At 36.8% G+C, this 17,744-nt stretch overlaps 2 protein-coding genes across 2 annotated transcripts; one reads left to right on the top strand and one right to left on the bottom strand.

Annotated features, from left to right (window-relative positions):
• The first annotated feature begins 479 nt into the window (after positions 1-479).
• Positions 480-3,432, top strand: LOC128677957 (uncharacterized). The gene is made up of 3 exons (XM_053759139.2): positions 480-877; positions 1,869-2,053; positions 3,190-3,432. The coding sequence occupies exons 1-3, from the start codon at positions 722-724 to the stop codon at positions 3,398-3,400; spliced, it is 552 nt and encodes a 183-aa protein (XP_053615114.1). The 5' UTR covers positions 480-721; the 3' UTR covers positions 3,401-3,432.
• Positions 3,433-4,152: 720 nt separating this feature from the next.
• Positions 4,153-17,661, bottom strand: Mau2 (Mau2 sister chromatid cohesion factor). The gene is made up of 12 exons (XM_053759135.2): positions 17,418-17,661; positions 17,067-17,246; positions 16,164-16,286; positions 15,556-15,684; positions 14,504-14,612; positions 13,821-13,985; positions 13,203-13,406; positions 12,270-12,379; positions 11,894-11,995; positions 11,139-11,242; positions 10,455-10,657; positions 4,153-10,041 (listed from the first exon to the last, which is right to left on the bottom strand). Exons 1-12 carry the CDS (start codon positions 17,640-17,642, stop codon positions 9,854-9,856), a joined length of 1,842 nt encoding a protein of 613 aa, XP_053615110.1. The 5' UTR covers positions 17,643-17,661; the 3' UTR covers positions 4,153-9,853.
• Between the last annotated feature and the right edge of the window lie 83 nt (positions 17,662-17,744).

Raw genomic sequence — 17,744 nt, 5'->3', positions numbered from 1 at the left:
GTTGATTTTGAATAAATTGTATGATGTGATTTTGGGTTTGTTAATAATTTCCAAAACAAAGTCGTGTTTGGAAGCTCTTGTGATCCTGGATCACAGAAAAATACCCATAAATAGAGGAAATCCATATTACCACCTCGTTTTATTTTCAGTTTTCACAATAAAATTTTAACACGTCTGTTAGTGGGTTCGACAGAGGAGACATCCGACAAAAATATATTATAGTGAAACCACTTTATTATATTTCGGTCGGTTCATTAACTTCATCGTCAAATTACAAATTCCTTCTAAATCTGCGCAGTAGTTATTTCAACGGCGTTGAAACATTTGTATACCTATTTTTATGGATTTCTCCAAAGACACTTCACAAAATATTGCCATAAAAATATTTGTCATTGATTTAAGTCTAAATTATATTCATGATTGAATTATTGTAATCAACAGAGATAGGGTATACGGGCCCTTCTAAATCTATGGTACTTAATCAATCCAATCAATCATGAGTGACATTTAGGTATCCAACAAAAATAATCTCAAATTTGTCTAAATTCTCCGTTACGAAAATCCCGTTTTGTTTAAAATTCGAAAATTTCTTTGAAAAATTCTTGAAATTTTGAAAGTATGAACTAGTTAGCTGGGTGTTAAATGCCAATAGTGTTTACCTGGACTTCTATCGACTTTGCGTCTTGTGTCCGAGTATCTAAGGTCTAATTTAAAAGCCAAGATGTCGCACGGATTCTACGCTGACGCCGAGAACAGGTCCAAGCGCCGTATCAGGCGCTGGTACCAGGAGAACCTGATGAAGGCTTTGTTGGACAATAAAGAGAAACAAGCACGAGAAGTCGACGCTTCCATTGCACTCACTGAGGAGATGTTGGCTGTAAGATATTTTAACACCAAATGACTCCATTTGGTGAAACATAAACACCTTCGTTTTTATTTTACTTATTTCTTTCATTAATTTAACAAAAATAATTTTAAACACTAACACCTAAAACCATGAAATGGTATGTCTATGCGCTGTACATCCATCATACATATTTGATTTTATATGTTAAAGCTGATACTTTTTTCGCAATTCCCACACGAAAAAATGGTTCAGTATCATGGACTGAGCATGTAGACCAACTAATGCAAATGTATAAATTTACATTGTATAGATATAGTTAATGAGTGTTTTTAGGGAGAGGCGTGTGTTCCCGCCCTAAAAAGGACCACTCCATATGCTCCTATAGTCGTACGACGCGACTATAAAGGGAGTCTTGGCATCTGCCAAGACTCCCTTTTGCCTATTGTTGCCTGTCATCTGACAGGCAACAATAGAATTCCCAAGAAGGTTGACGTCAGGCAAGCGGGAAAATTCCGCTCGAATCTTTTAAATTGTATAGTTATTTTATTTATTTCTTTCATTAATTTAACAAAAATAATTTTAAACACTAACACCTAAAACCATGTAATGGTATGTCTATGCGCTGGACATTAATGAAACTTAAGGTAAAAAATAATCATTGTTCAAATCTCATCTGTGTATATTTTCAACTATCCAACTCAACAATGGCCACTTTAAAACAATCTAATTGTCTTTACTAACGTAGTTTATTAGCATTGGCTACTAAAAACAAATGTAAGTCCTGTTACTTGCCAACAAACATTCATTCATTTATTCATTCAACAAACAAAGACACTCAAATACCCGTTATAATAAAGGAATATAAAAACTTTATAATTTCGGAAAAACTGAAGATGATTTTATTTTAAAACTCAGCATATTCTTCATCAAATCATCTATAGGTACATCAATTTAAGGCTACTAAAAGTCGTAAGCTTTCAACACTCGTGACATATCTTTGCAACGGGGATGAAAATTACAGATATTAGATGAAAAAGCAGCGGTTCCGAAAGTGATCCCGTCGCATGACATCGAATCACGAGGTGATGACGACAGTTTGATGACTCCCATAGAGCCTGAGATCCTGGACTTGCTGTACAACAGCACGGAGAAGGGCGCGGCTGAGAAATACCTCAAGGCGAGGAACAAGAAGGCGCCAGATGACAAGTAAGCACAATTAATTTCAACATACAAACTTTCGTACAAAATTAGGACAAATCACACAGATTGAGCTTGCCCCAAAGTAAGTTCGAGACTTGTGTTATGGGATACTAACTCAACGTTACTATATTTTATAACATATACATAGATATATATATATATATATATATAGATAAACATCCAAAGCCCGGACCAATCAGAAAAAGATCATTTTCCATCATGACCCGACCGGGGATCGAACCCGGGACCTCTCGGTTCAGAGGCAAGCACCGAGCTCCATCGAGGTCGTCAAAAGCGGTCGATCCTAGTGTCATAGGTCGTTCCCCAGTCCCTTGGGGAACGCCATAGATTTATGTATTTGAAGTATTTTGATGATAGTACTACATAATGAAAAGGCAGATGAGATCCTTGACTTGACTCAAGTTCTAAATATAAAACTTATTTGACCCCCGGGATAAAAATTTTCTACTGCTGTAGCTTACTAATGGTGAAAGTATTTTTGGAAAGTGGTCAGTAGTTTCGAAGACCTATACATTAATTTACCCTTCATCTTGTATATTTTTTTATTATTTTTTCTAATTGACCGAGCGAGCGAAGCGAGGGTCTCACATTCTACTTGGGGCAAAAATACATTTTTGTATGTATGTTTGTATAACTTTCGAACCGTTGGTCCGATTATGATGAAATTTAAAAGGTATGTAGGATCTGTCAATTGAATTTTTAAGTTCGTGGGGCAACAAAATCGCTAAGCCGTTTTTGAAATATTCACAATTTTGTAAAAAAATATTGTGTTCGCGAGGTCTACGTTCGCGACGAACGACTATTATTTATTATAGTAGACGGGTTAACATGTCGTTATTCAGTAAAACGTAGCCTTCAATTCATGCTCTGTCTACCACACTGTGCAATCAATATCCATACTACTTAATACTTAGTTCTAAACTCTCATTATAAAGAAAAGAGTAAAGATTTGTGTTTTTGTTTATAATGAATAAACTCAAAAATTGCTGGGCCGATTTGGATTAAATTTGCCACATAGATAGACGAAATCGTCAGAACTAACATATACTTTTTTTTTAAGCTAGCGAAGCCGTGACGGCCTTTGTTTATGTGATAAAGAGGTAATGCTGTATAATTTCCAGATTCTACTTCCGTATAGTGACAAGTTGGGACTACGGCTGGCAGCAGAAGCAGTCGCGGCTGCGCGCGCGCGACGTCAACCGCGGCCGCTGCGCCATCTTGCGGGACACGTTCTACAGGAAGAACAACCTGGCGCCCGACCCCAAACACTACTCCGTGCCGTCCGGGGGAGAGTTTTCCGTTTGCAGCGAATATTCTTGCAACTTTAATTAAGTGGAATATCTTATTAAACGAGAAACACACTATGATGTTATCTTACTTATGTACTTAGTTACTGTTTGAAAATTTACAATATCTACTAACTGATATAGCATAATGTGATGTCCGCATAATGAAAGTCTCACAGACGTGGCACAGCTTTAAGTGGTTCGATTCTGACAAGGAGTGGTAGTGTAGCGTTTATCGATTTGTTATCGACTCCCAAAACCGTGATTAGGCCTACTTGAACATACAAGATACCCTCCTTGCTTTGTGCTGTCGGTAAAATTAAAAACTACCTCTTTTTCCTTTCTCCGTGTAGGCTACAAGGCAGGAAGGCAACGTTTTATTCAACGTAATGTTTTTATATCTGTGCGTTTTATGCAAATGATCTTTCGTATTTTATACTGGAACTTTTTTCTGTGTAAATCATGTGTTACACTTGGCATTAAAACTAGCGTCAAAGTCAAAATCCTGTGTGCTTGAATAGGTCCTTTAATTTACTTTATATAAATAATATAAAACCAAGACAGGAGCAGATAAATACGCGATGGAAACCGAAGAAATGGATATTGGTGTAATATGCAACTTGAGGAAGCAAATGATACTGTACTATACTACAGTACATCAAACAGTGTTCGTAAAGATCCCGCTTTTCATTGCAGATATCCTAAGCAATCTCAAGTATTACTTCATGCGATTGGCTGCAACGGAAATAGTGAACGTTTTAAACACTGAAGTACGTTTCTATTTCTAAATAAAAATACTTTGTTAGCAAAAAACATATATTTTATAATTTTTATTATTTACAATAATTCAACTTTTATTTACATATTAACAACAGCAAATGTACCCCTATTAAGGCCACACCTAACTGTTAGTAAGGGAATTATTCAAAATAAAAAATATATATGTAATAAAACCGCCGAATCGCATGCCTGGTGTGTGGTCACATTAAATATAATGAATCGAATGTGTTTAAATCATGAACAGAGGTAGCGATCCTCTCGTATGCTATTTTACAAAAATAATATATGGACATGGCTATATTCGACGACGGTATTGTGACCATTGAAAATTAAATAATGAAACAAAACAGACGAGGCGCGGCAGACACTTGACGCACTTTACATCTTTCGCAAAAAGCCAATCTAAAAAAGTTGATCACTTTGGAATAAATTAATTTTCTCAAATCGCAATTCATAACTTTTTATCATCATTACTATAGAATACGTATTATTTTATATTAGTTAAACATAACGAAATTACTTTTTCGATCCTGTAGCGTTGAGCGCAAAATGTCATTATTTTCCCAAAAGACCAAATGTCTCTTGAGAAAATAAAATTTTGCGACAGTGACCAAAATCCACGATGACATTTTGCGAGGTTCTGCGTCAAGCTCTCATAACATTAGAATTAATTAACTAGTATCGTCAACAACATTCGCTCGCACAAGATGATAACACTACGAAAAATATTAATAATAAATACGAGACGATTTGTTCTTTCTCAAGTTCGTTATTTAACACATTATGTACAATAGTATTATCAGTCCGTCAGAATGTAATTCCTTGAATTCTGAACCTCCGAATTCCGCTTATCGCATCTTCGATTCAACTACTTGCCTTTACAGCATCGTTCTCTTACAATTAAATTATAATCTAGCGGAGGTTTAAAATCCCATGACCATACGAAAATCAGAGTATTTTGACGTGTTATTCTATGAACCGAACAAAATGTTTTTGATTAGCGACGTGCCGCTGAGATATTCTCTGCTCTCGGGAATTTCCCCCCTTGAGAAATCTCGCAGATATTCAAGAAAAATCTCATCGGAAATTTCATTGGAACGATATAAAGAAAATTTAGAATTACCAATAATTAGTTGTGATTATTTTCAAAGACGCTCTCGACGAATTATGCTCTCTATTGCGTACTATTCTTGGCCTTTCAGATACAAGTAGACTCAATAAGCAAAACATCTTGAAGCCGATATCTATTTATAATATTTATGGTCACTTTATTTACTCGCATTTAATTAAATATATTTGTCATTATTATATAATGATATTTCAAATTTTGCAACCTAGTGTCGATACATAATTATATTTTGAGTAAATAAATGTAGTGTGCACACGGCAAAAAAGATAAGTTAAACTGCTAGTATAATATTATTAAGCTTGGCCATAGACCATGAAAATCCAGCAGTATATAAACCCAGTATGACTATATATAAGCTCTAGCCGTATGCACAAAGGCCGTAGTCACGCGAGAGAGTCACTTAATTTTTAATAATGCTACTGCTACATCACTGAAATACACTGTTTCGATAGATGGTATTAATACCGACCAAAAAAATAAGTTAACCATAAATAATCTTCAATTAAAAAGTATACTAAAAATAAGTTAGATAAACTACTTAATTATCGTAATCCAATCAAAATTGTACTATGCCTTATATAATTTAATAACGAAGATATTCAAAATTTCAAAGACCATCTATAGAAACAAATTATTAATGTGATACATAGATCTAGAACCTACTTTTTATGATAAAAAGCATTTTCACATCGTGTTTAAACGGGCTAGACTCGTGGCGCGAACATTCAATTCGCGAAGTTCGAGTATTCATTATATTAATTTATTTGCCAGCTAAGTGTACAACTGAAGATCTTAAAATATTTATAAGTATGTCTGTGGATGGTATCGCGGCTTTCGTAGTTTCTATATCTCTTTCAACACTCAAGCGCTCTCTCCCGATTTCCCGGTTTCTTCCCATGCCTTAGAGCGTTTTTCTACATTTTCTTCTCCAAGGTCCTCGGCACCCTTAGTTGCCATACAATCTACATCGACCTCTCGCTCTGTCGATTCGCGCCATAAGTCTTAATACCTCATTATAAAATGAATGAATGAGATCTGACTAATTTTACGGGACCCACTCAAAATATCTAAAAGCTTACATTTTCAATTCATTGAATCAATATGATTTACAAATAAAGGTATGGTTGATAAGTATGATTGTACAAATACACGCATATGTTCTGAACATTGTATTACACCTGCTATAATAAAACCTTGCAAGTTTGCTTATCTTTCATTCGATAATAAAGTTGAAAATTAAATTTACAAAAAAATTATAACATCAATGGGTGGGTCGAGGATGATTTTATACAATAACACTAAAAAACACAGAAACAACCTATAAATACAGACGAGAGTCTGATATGAATTTATTGTCATAAAGTAAAATGAAAGGGACGATATGACTATTTTGCCTTTCTGATATCACAAAATATTTTAATGTCGTACTTTTCTGGAGGCATGAATTTGCCGCTAGGGGCGCTGGTATAGTTAAAGGTCGATTTTCAAAGAAAATTTGACGTTTGTGTTGCGCACGGGACCTCATAGTGTCAAAACGTTAAACTGATATTACCGACAATATTTTTACGTAAATTTCAGTAAGTGACCATGGTTATATGAATTCGTTATATCTAACACATTGCAACCTTATAAAAATTATAAATAAATAACTATATTTAGAGAGTATGTTAGATTCGACCCAAAACTTATCAATCGGACCAATCGGTATCGATAATTGAAGAACTTGTCCAGGTATGGAGTGTGGAATTTGAAGAGTTTCTCTGAACAAATTCTGAACAGTAAACTGTGTGTGTAGTGCGTCTTTGCTATTGAAATCTCACCATCGAGTCGACTCGCAGTAAGACGCAGTGACGCAACGACAACCACACCGAAATGTGATTGGTTCGCTGCATCTCACTTCGAATCGATTCGATAGTGAGAAGTGAAATGCAAACCCGCACTTCGCCCTCTCGTCAACTTGAAATCGAAAAAATACCAAGCATTACACTTAGAATGTTAAAATAACACCTATTATGTTTCAATTATATTAATGGCTTGTCCCCAGCATTAAACTTAAATACCTAATAAAAAAAGATTGATAAATGTCTACTAAATACTTATTTGTGCAAAAGAAAAATGAAGGACCCTCCTTTTAAGTAGGCTTTGAAAATGGTATTATATGAAAACCCCCTTTTAAAACTGCACATTAAATGCTATTTATATGAGTGTCTAATGGAGAGGGCAATGGCAAACCACTACATTAATAGTTTAGAAAGTTGTTTTGTGTGTTTAATTCCACGTAATGATCACGACCCTCAACCATGCCAAGTCAGGAATATGACTGCGAAGTCGAGTGTCTAAGTTCATAAGAAATCATTTTATATAATAGCAACTATAAGAACAAGAAATATCGGTTTCTTGTTCTTAAAGACTCTAATACCACAGTTTAATAATTCATGTAGTCTCAGCTTGATATTGACTCCACTGACATAATTTCAAAATAGTATGGATCTCGTCCCCGCCCCTCACCTCGCAGACCCCACGTTTGCCCAAAGTACAAGTGTGTGATAAACAACCGTGTAAACCGTGTAGATCTTGACTGTAGCTTTGATTTAATACACTTTTATCATGAAGGACTGGATGGTTCTCCGAGCGTTCCGAACGCTGCGGCCGCGCGTCATTGGCAATTTTCCAAATTTTTTATTCTTTCCAATTCAAATTTTTCAAAGACAAGAATCGGACTTCAAAATCATTCATCTGTACTTTTGTCAATGTCAATTTTATGAATGATTGATTTTGGAAATGATTCCTCAAGAAAACTGAGATCATTTGACGGATCATAATGATGGCGCGGCCGCAGCGGTCGAAACGCTCGGAGATTCACCGACTACTTTGTTATATGGTCCATTTCTGAGCCATCTGAGTAAATGAGCATTCTATCATTTATAGACGTCCAACATACTGACAAAGTACCATGTAAGATGTCAGTATTTTTTCATAGCTCAGAAACGTAGTATATATATAAAACGAAAACAGTTTTGAACATACTGACAATTGTTACTTACATTTACATAGATTTTACTTAACATGTACAAAATCTACAAGCTTGAAAAGGCAATATGCAGATTGAGCAATGATATTTACAACTGGCAAAGTGTACAAGATATTTTACATTAGTTGGGTAAGATGTGCGCCTGTAATTTAATTTATGGAACAAAGCAAGTAGCGGCTGGACAGTCTTCATTGCATGATTAGTACTCAGTTGATACTAAAACAAGAACAAATTGCACCAGTGCAAAATTACCCTCACATAGATATAAAAAAGCTCTTGACTCTTGACATTCGTAACAACTGAAAATCCAAGGCACAGTGCACAAAATAAGACAATAAATATTCGCCATAAAAGTGTTTCTATTTAAATGCATTTTTATACGTTGAAAAAGCGCCTGTGTGAACGAGGCCTTATTGCACGTTATATTCGACTGTCGGCTGATGCCGCTAATCATGCCATTTACCTCAAAACCTCACTTTTAGGGTATTCATAGTTTTGATGGTCTAGGAAAGTAAAATATGTTAATTAAATAGACACTTAAAACAGACTGCTGATTATGTATCAAATTAACTTCTCTAAAATTTTCAGTGCAATTAATCTAATAGTTCTACCACTACATAAACCAATGGAAGGCAACTTACACAAATTTACAACCATTCGGTTATCATACGCACATTTACACAAGTCACTAATCAGATCATGGACACTCATCCACTAAGTTATTAAGTCACTGTGAAATATCACTTATTTTGGTCTGTGTTTTTAGGCCACACTGTCAACTTCCAAAAGTCACTTCCGATGTACTTTGAATTGTCATTTGCACACTTCACACCACTGGTCTTTAAGGCTTTAGATTTATTGAATACACCTATATATATGAATGCTAAAATGTCTTATGGAATATGGAATTGCCAGTGCCAGATAATTCTATTTTTTAATTCTCTTGTTCCAAATGGTCTTGACTGTTCTTGTTCTCTAGATAAATATGTACTTTAGTATCCTTACTTCTTATGTAGACGACCAATAAGACATTTGGAGCAGCTCATACAAAATGGATAATGAAATGACATCTTCTTTTGAATGCAATTTCTTTTAGATAAGGCAGTGTATAGAGCTCGTTTTATAAAAGTATACATCTACTAGTCGAATCTTCAAGCAAAAAATCGATCTAAGATCATCTTTCGTAAGCAATGCCACGTCATTGAGGGAGGTCCACTTTATTCCGTTTTTTATCAATGCCCAATATATTTTGAAATGAAGGATAAAAGTTATCCTACATCTTATCTTGCGAATTCCAACGTCGCGATTCAGACTTATGGCAGAATATGCCATTAGCGCCATCTATGGAATCTCTTGCAGTGTGTCGCGACGGCGTGCCATCACTTGTGGCTAGACAGATGTCGCCATAGTTCTACAGCCGCCATGGTATCGTTCTGTCATTAGGCTTTTGCTCACCCCAAACTCATCACTCTGTATTTGAGTCTCATATGGTTGGGGCTTATACATTCTAAACCCTATGATGTATTTCTTGTATGAATATTTTAACTACATCCATGTTTTTATGTGTTATGCGTGACGTTGGGCGGTGGCGGTAAGGCGGGTGGGGGTCCAGTGGTCCACTGTATGAGCTGGTGCTGTGGCATTTGAGTGGCGGTATAATGGTCCTTTAGTAGCGCTTCGGAGAAGTTGCAGTGCATCTGGTACGCTTCGTTTTCGCGCTCCGAGTCGCCCGCTAGCCGGTACAAGTCTGTAAGGAAACAATAGGATATAAAAACAAGATATTAGATTTTTTTCCAAATTATTTTTATTTGTGGATATCATACGAGACAACTAAGAAATAGCTGATACAGGCAGGGGAGTAGACCAATGAAAAATTCACTCAATGTCCCTGGACTGGATTGTCCTGGCTGCCAACAGTATCCCGTGTGTCGAGCCACGGGTGCAGACGACAGAAGACACCAATAGAGAGGACAATGACCCTGATTCTTATGCTGCCCTACGTTACCCACTGGCATTTCGGAAAGAACATTGCTGAAAAGAAATTCCGAAACACATTTAAACAGTATATCGGCATAATAGGAACCACCTTGAATCATGCTAGACGGGCTTACCATTTCTTTTCCATATTTTTGTCTCTCTCGAACAACAAAGCAAGTGTACCTTTAAGTATAGCAGAAGCCCAAAGCTGCACGTGGACATCTGGTATCTTGCTGGCCAGCTGCATGGCGGGGGTGACCATGTTCATGCTCTCGCGGCTGTTGCTGATGGACAGGAAGATGTGGCCCAGCAGCACCAGCGAACACGACGTCAACCGGTTCAAGTCTTCCGCGTTAGCCATTTTTAACGTTTCTCGGAGGTACCGCCTGGAATTACACATTTTAAATTAACTAACCAAATACATTTTAATTCATTCTTATCCACAAAAAATATAATAATTTTAATATTAACAAGATTAATAATATTGTAGCGTAACTAATATTATAAATGCGAAAATAAGTTTGTTATCTCTTCACACTTTATCTAACAATCTTCCTTAAATTTTGCATACATCTAGTTTGAAATATAGAGAAGGACATGGGGACACATACATATATTTATTACGGAAAAATAAATGTTCCCGTAGTAAAATCTCGCGGGCGAAGCCGCAGGTAAGGCATTAAATATTGAACGACGGGGATGCCTATGCATTCTAAGTTCGTCATGATTGATTCATCATGTTGCAACATGCCAAATATTTTTTTCCCATCTTTCTTTCGTGAGTATACTAGACCTTTTTGGGAATAAACTAGAAAAATATTGGGCCTAAACGTTAAAGGTTTCTTCCAGCATGCTTGTTGCACATACTTGGCCTCGTTGTATCGCGCCTGGAAGAAGGCCTGCAGCCCCAGCACGTAGTACGAGGCCGCACGCAGTCCGTGCGCGTACGCCGGCAGCGACTCCGGACGCACCTGACACAAACATGATATTTTAATTCATATAATTACTTTATTGCATAAGAAAACACAAGAGACAGAATAGGATTTGGCAAAAAAAAATACATCTTTGACACAAGCTTTTAGCTGTTATCAGAGATCTTATGCGTGACAAAAAAAGCACGTCCGTGCATAAACGCGAAAGTTTGTATGTGTGTATGTTTGTTACTCTTTCACGCAAAACCTGCTGGACCGATTGTTATGAAATTTGGTACATGGGTAGAATATAACCTGGAATAACACATAGGGTGCTTTTTATCCCGAAATTCCCAAAGCGAAGCCCTGGAGCGCAGATAGTACTACATAATTAGAATTATAATATAAATGAATAAGTAAACAAATATAATGTCATTTATTTAGACAACTTAGTCTACAAGTGACATTTACTAGTAGTTAAATTGAATCAAAATGACAACGTGAAAATTAATTAAATTAATCACATGGGTAAATTGATTACACAAAGATAATTTACCCAGGAGTAAATAAAGAGACTGAAAAAGTCGACTCAATTCACCTGTGAATTCACGAGTTCGAGGGGAAATAAGTACACCTGGTATTTCACCTCACCCCCCACCTAGGGTGATCACTCAGGTGAACAAAGTGGAATAATACGAATACCCAACATACCTGCTCCATGAGCTGCGTGAGTTCGTTGTCTCTCCTCGCGCGGAGGTACACGATAGCCAAATTCAGTTTCGCGAACATCCACAGGTCACGCTCTTGTGACATCTGAAATGGTTTATTATTTACTAGCTGTTACTTGCAACTTCGCTCGCTGTAGCCTATATTTGACTTCGGGTCATTTAGACTGTATATTCCAACATTAAAATTGGCTCTGTGGTTTAGCCGTGAAAACGCATTAAGCCGAGAACGCGTTTAGACGTGAAGACAGACTTTCGCATTTGTAATATCACTCGCATTATTCATAAAAAAGTTAAAGTTGCGCCGACGACGGAGCGCGACTGAGCAATGGTGTATGGCTCTATTAGTTTATGTTACTCACATTGATAGCTGTGTGGAATTGCGCCTCAGCAGCCTCCATACAGTTCATGGACATCGCATACAGCCCCAGCAGACAATGCAGCTGCGGCGTGTGGGCCGCCGCGCTGCTGGCTGAGGAAACATAATGTTCTATTTATTATATGACTAGATGTTGCCCGGGGCTACACTCCCGTTTGAATTATGAGATAAAATATAACCTATAGCAATCTTGGATAATGTACCTTTTTAATGGTGAAAGAATTTTTGAAATCGGTTCGGTAGTTTCGGAGTTTGAATTTTATATAATTCACCTGTTGTACCACATTTAAATCAATAAAATCATTCATTCAAGGCCAGCTCTCTCTCACTCTAATATTATCTGCATGTTCCCAATTGTAAGTCCCTTTTGTCACCTAGTATGATATCCACGGAAGTATTTAGTTGGTCCTGTTCTAGGGCGAAACCACATCTTCGTCCCAAAAGCCAGCGACCGTCTACACTTCCAACTCTCAATTTTTTAACGTTGAACAGTTATGACCGGCCGTCTGCTTGATATCAACTCCAAATGCTGTTACAACCTGTAAGCTCGAGAAGGAAGGCATAGTTTGCGAAACACTCACGCCGCAAGAAAGAGCGTTCAATCTAAGTTTAAAGTCCACAAAATCTATTATCACCTATTTTCAATCGGAAAACTTGTTAGTGGGATATTGTTTCTAATCTATACTATTATTATAAAAAGGTAAGTGTTTGTGAGTTTGTATGTTTGAGGTGGGTAAACTCTGAAACTACCGAACCGATTTCAAAAATTGTTTCACCATTAGAAAGGTACATTATCCAAGATTGCTACAGGCTATATTTTATCTCCACGGGAGCGAAGCATCGGGCAAGATTTAGTATTCAATATTGAAATATATTTTTTGTATATTAGTTGGGGCCGCCACTGGCGACAACTCACGTTCGGGAGCGACGGCGAGCAGCTGCGCGGCGCGCGCGATCTCGTGCAGCGCCAGCGCCTTCCCGCCCGCCACCAGCCGGCACAGCGCCGCGTGCTCCACCACGGCCATGCGCAGTCGCCACGCCAGCGACGCCGCGCTGCGCGGCCCGCTTGTGGTCGCTGTCTGCGTTGTCTGCGTTGTCTGCGCGCCCTCGCCCTCGCTACCTACGGTACGTCGGCCCGAGTCAAGCGACAGTGGAGAACGCAATTTGGTTTTTTTTGGACGCCAATGAAAAATTGTAATTTTGTAGTGTTCATTTTACATAACATTTTTTCGCTATATGATTTTTAGCACACTTTGAAAATTTTAGTGTTCATTTTACATAACATGTTTTTTGTTTGCTTTTTTAAAGATACTGTGACAAGGGATACCTCGGATGTTGCTGACGTCCTGATGGGCGGCGATTTCCCATGAGATGGACCACAAGCCTACTTGGTAGTATAAAAAAATTGAAAATTTACTTCGATACTGTAACACCTCTGCCGTGTTACTGGCATTAGTCTATGGGCTATGGTTACGATTCACCATTTGGTGTCACGGTGTCACTGATAACCACACTCACTGTCTCACTCACTCACCAGCCAGCTTGTCTATCTGCGCCAGCGCCTTCTCCGTGTACTTGTGCGCCTTGTCCATGTATCCGGCCTGCGCGGAGTGCATCACGGTCACCAGATACACCAGCACGTACAGCTGCTGCCGCGACAGCCACACGAACGACTCCCCCGCCGCGCTGCCGCACACGGCTGGTAAACATATATCGTCTTATTCATCTTTACATATTATAAAACAAAGTCTACTGACGCGTCTGTCTGGCTGTCTGTTCGCGATAAACTCAAAAACTACTGCACGGATTTTCATGTGGTTTTCACAATTAGATAGAGTGCTTCCTGAAGGAGGTTTAGGGGAATATTTAATTAATGTTTTTTCCCGAGCGAAGCCGATGAGCTGCTTGTATGTAACAAGACCCAATAAGACTCAATTGTGGAGTTTTCGCCAGTCAACAGAAACTCTTTAAAAAATATATGTATTAGGATAGGATGTTTCACTGCTTTATGTTAAAGTATAGTTTGTTATGTTACAATATAGTCTACTAGCTGTTGCCTGTATTTTCTCACGCGGTATCATATTGTATAAGTTCTAAATGAAACTCTTCATAAATAAATAAATATTAAATAAAGGAGGAATCGAGGGAGCTTTTGCTCACAGCAGTATACTGGAAGCTGAGAAAAATTGGGATAAATATGAATAAAATTATGGTCACCATCATCATCAGGCCACGTGGGTGCCATGATCGTCTGTATACTCTGCTGTAGTTGCTTCAGACACGGCTTCACACTTTTCACCTGCCCAGCCATAAGGTAGTGACATACCTGTCAAATTATTGTACCTTTTGTAATGTAATGTACCATGTTTAACACAATAAAGATCATTCATTAATTATTCCGGCTGTACACAAAAATCAGTAAACACTTTGGCGGATTCGTCATACAATGCTGGTTTTTGTCTTGTGGTAAATAAAAGCTCTAACAATTTTAATCTCTAACAAAAAAAGAGTTTTTCTGTATATCCATAAATAGGACAAGATTATGCCAATTAAGTTTGTATAACGATTAAACACAATGCAAATAGTAGCAATACAAAATTACTTAATGAGCCTATTGTTTTCATTGGGATCAAGGAGTTCTAAGAAACTTATTTATCAATGAGTTATTGAGCATTGCAAATTCAGCAGATTGTGTATTTTTAGAATATTATGAATATGAACTCCCTGCCATAGTCTTACAATATAGTTCTTTAAATAAATTGTTTTGTTGGTTCTATTCATGATAAAGAATTATATATATGTGGTGAGTGGTTCTGCAATTGAATACAGTTTATCCTAGGGACACAGTGTTGTGAGCTGATATAATGGCATTATCAAGGGGTTTGAGGTCAGCCATGAGGCCAGTAGTAAAATCACAGTTTAAATCTTCGACACTTTAAGGTTTATTTTTTACACAGACCCCGAGCTTCATGGCGTCACAGCTCCGTTTGCAACTGGGAACACATAGATAAGGGTAGAGTATTTGGAGCCCAAGATAATTTTGAGTTGCCTATTATGCCTCTATATAATTTTGGAATTTAAAAAAACCCGCACAGCTCAATGACATGCTAAATGGTGACAATTTTAATGCTTGTGTGTGAGTATATAAATTTAATTCAAAATGATCAAATTATTTGTGTGTTCACAAACTATTTTATTCATTCATGAACTCTCTCAAATATTCAGAGCATTCTGGAATCATATGTTAATCATTACTGTATCGAGCTCACCTGCAACACAAGGAAGAAAACCTTCAAATATTCCTTCTGGTGAGGACTGCCCGTCCATGAGTCAACAAGGTGTCCTGCCTGGTTCAACAATGGTAGAACCTCTTGGATCTTTTTATCTATAAGTAGTAACTGAAAGAAAAAAAAACAATGTTAATTTTTTGAATAAATTCCTACTGCAAGACTAGTATTATCTTTTAAAAGCCTATTAATGTACCGCACTGCTGGGCAAAGGCCTAACCTTTTGTTATCTATTGTCTTAGGCCATGTATGTATGCCAACCATACTGACCTTGAACTTTTCTAAGTTCTCTCACCATCTTGTTTGAGATCCACCCCACACCCTTCTGGTTTTGAGCAGATATCTTGGGTGCAAGTTAATAAACAATGGAAATAACTTTTTCTTATTTTTTGAAGTCAAGCTGAGTTGTTTGATTTCCACTCACATTGGAAAATTTTTACCATTTTCACTTCATGTCACATACATGCAAATTCATTAGGAATAACAAGTCAACAAAAAAATAAGTTTCTGCAAAAAGTTTATATTCTGCTATTGTAACATATTTGCAATGATGATCAGTGTAAGATAATAAAATGTATAGAATGCCTTACCATAACCCTACTAAGTAAAAACAGCACTCTGGTATATGCAGCATTGGAAATTTGTGCATAATCTACACCCACTGCTAGCAGACTGCTAGCCACTTCATATTCTCGCTCTGTGGCATGAATTTGCTGAAAGAAATCTTTACTTAATTACCTAATACTAGTTGTTCACTGTGAATTTAGACCTTGCAAACACAATAATTTTTGATGAGTTTTTTTGTGAATATTTCAAAACTTTACTGATTTTGATGCCCCACAAACTTAAAAATTATATTGACAGTTCCTACATACTTTTTAAATTTCATCAAAATCAGACCAATGATTTGAAAGTTATCAGATTACCAACAAACATACATACAAAAAACTATTTTTGCCTACAAAACAAAACTATATTATATTTATTATGCAAAACTATATTATATAAATATTTTTTAACTTGTAGACTGTAATGAATATATTTTTTTATATTATTGTCACTTTTAGTACTGATCATAACATTGTCTGTGGGAGTAAATTAATATCAGATTGTTCATAAAAAAATTAAATCTCTCTTGTTGGATAGACTATTTTTGTTATGAAATAGAAATAAAACATTTAATAATTGGAGGTATCTAAGAAAATCATAAAATATATATATATATATATATATACTTGAATATACAACCTCCTCTTTTTTTTTGGGAAGTTAGGTTAATATACATATCACTTTTCACAATTTATATGACCCTAGTCTAATGACCTAGACATGATTAAAAATCAATAGACTGAAAGACAGTTTACATCTCGGAGAAACAAGACAAGGTCACTTTTCAACAGCAAATCTCTAAATAAATAATTAAAAACTTTATACAATATTTAATAGACAGGTAAGCATTTCTTTTATTCTTTTTTAAAATATATAATACTTACTGCCAATTGGAATATTAGCCTGCAGTGCCAGTAAACACTGTGTTGAGATAACTCAATAGCTTTCCGTAGAATGGGTTTGGAGTGAGTTGGCTGGCCCTGTTGCTCGAACAGCTCAGCCAACACGCTCGCTGCCTCGAACTTGACATCATCAAACCCATTGATGGTCTGAGAAAGACACCACTGCAACCAAAACACCAAAGTGACCCACTTCACTATTATTGTTTACATTTTAACACAATTCCACTCAACCTTAACACTTCGAACTCTTCAAAAACACAACCACATTAACTAAAATTATTTGACAATGAACCACTTTCTCCATAACACGTAAATAACAACAAAAAAACTTACACTCTGCTCTAAATGCGTCCTCGCCAAGTCGATGTTTTTGGTGTGTGTCAAAAGAATATTTCCGAGTTGTAAATGAGTCCTGGCTTCGACCCTTTGCGGCGGTTTGAAATTAAACACGGCCTGTAGGCACTGGATACAACTTTTTATGTCAGGAGGATTTGATGTACGGAAATGTTCTGCTAAACCAAGTAAAGAAATATACCAAGCGTCCTGCGTTGACGCCATTTTGACATTTCTACTTGGAGGGAACAGTGTTCTCCACTGTTATCAAAAAATATCTACCAAGCTACTAACTGTCAATTATTATTTTTCTACAATATTTTTATA

The sequence above is a fragment of the Plodia interpunctella genome, chromosome 18, assembly GCF_027563975.2.
Source record: "Plodia interpunctella isolate USDA-ARS_2022_Savannah chromosome 18, ilPloInte3.2, whole genome shotgun sequence".
In the NCBI taxonomy this organism is placed as follows: Eukaryota; Metazoa; Arthropoda; class Insecta; order Lepidoptera; family Pyralidae; genus Plodia; species Plodia interpunctella.
This window is presented reverse-complemented; position numbering and strand designations above follow the sequence as displayed.

Excerpts from the sequence above, each read along its gene's own strand:
- Mau2 (XM_053759135.2), bottom strand. The coding sequence starts at position 17,642 with ATGGCGTCAACGCAGGACGCTTGGTATATTTCTTTACTTGGTTTAGCA. Across the intron at positions 15,685-16,163 it reads TTTTACTTAGTAGGGTTATG|TTACTACTTATAGATAAAAA; the intron begins GTAAGGCATTCT and ends TTTTTCTTTCAG. Across the intron at positions 10,658-11,138 it reads GCGCGATACAACGAGGCCAA|GCGGTACCTCCGAGAAACGT; the intron begins GTATGTGCAACA and ends GTGTAATTCCAG.
- LOC128677957 (XM_053759139.2), top strand. The coding sequence starts at position 722 with ATGTCGCACGGATTCTACGCTGACGCCGAGAACAGGTCCAAGCGCCGT. Across the intron at positions 878-1,868 it reads TCACTGAGGAGATGTTGGCT|ATATTAGATGAAAAAGCAGC; the intron begins GTAAGATATTTT and ends TGAAAATTACAG. Across the intron at positions 2,054-3,189 it reads AAGAAGGCGCCAGATGACAA|ATTCTACTTCCGTATAGTGA; the intron begins GTAAGCACAATT and ends TATAATTTCCAG.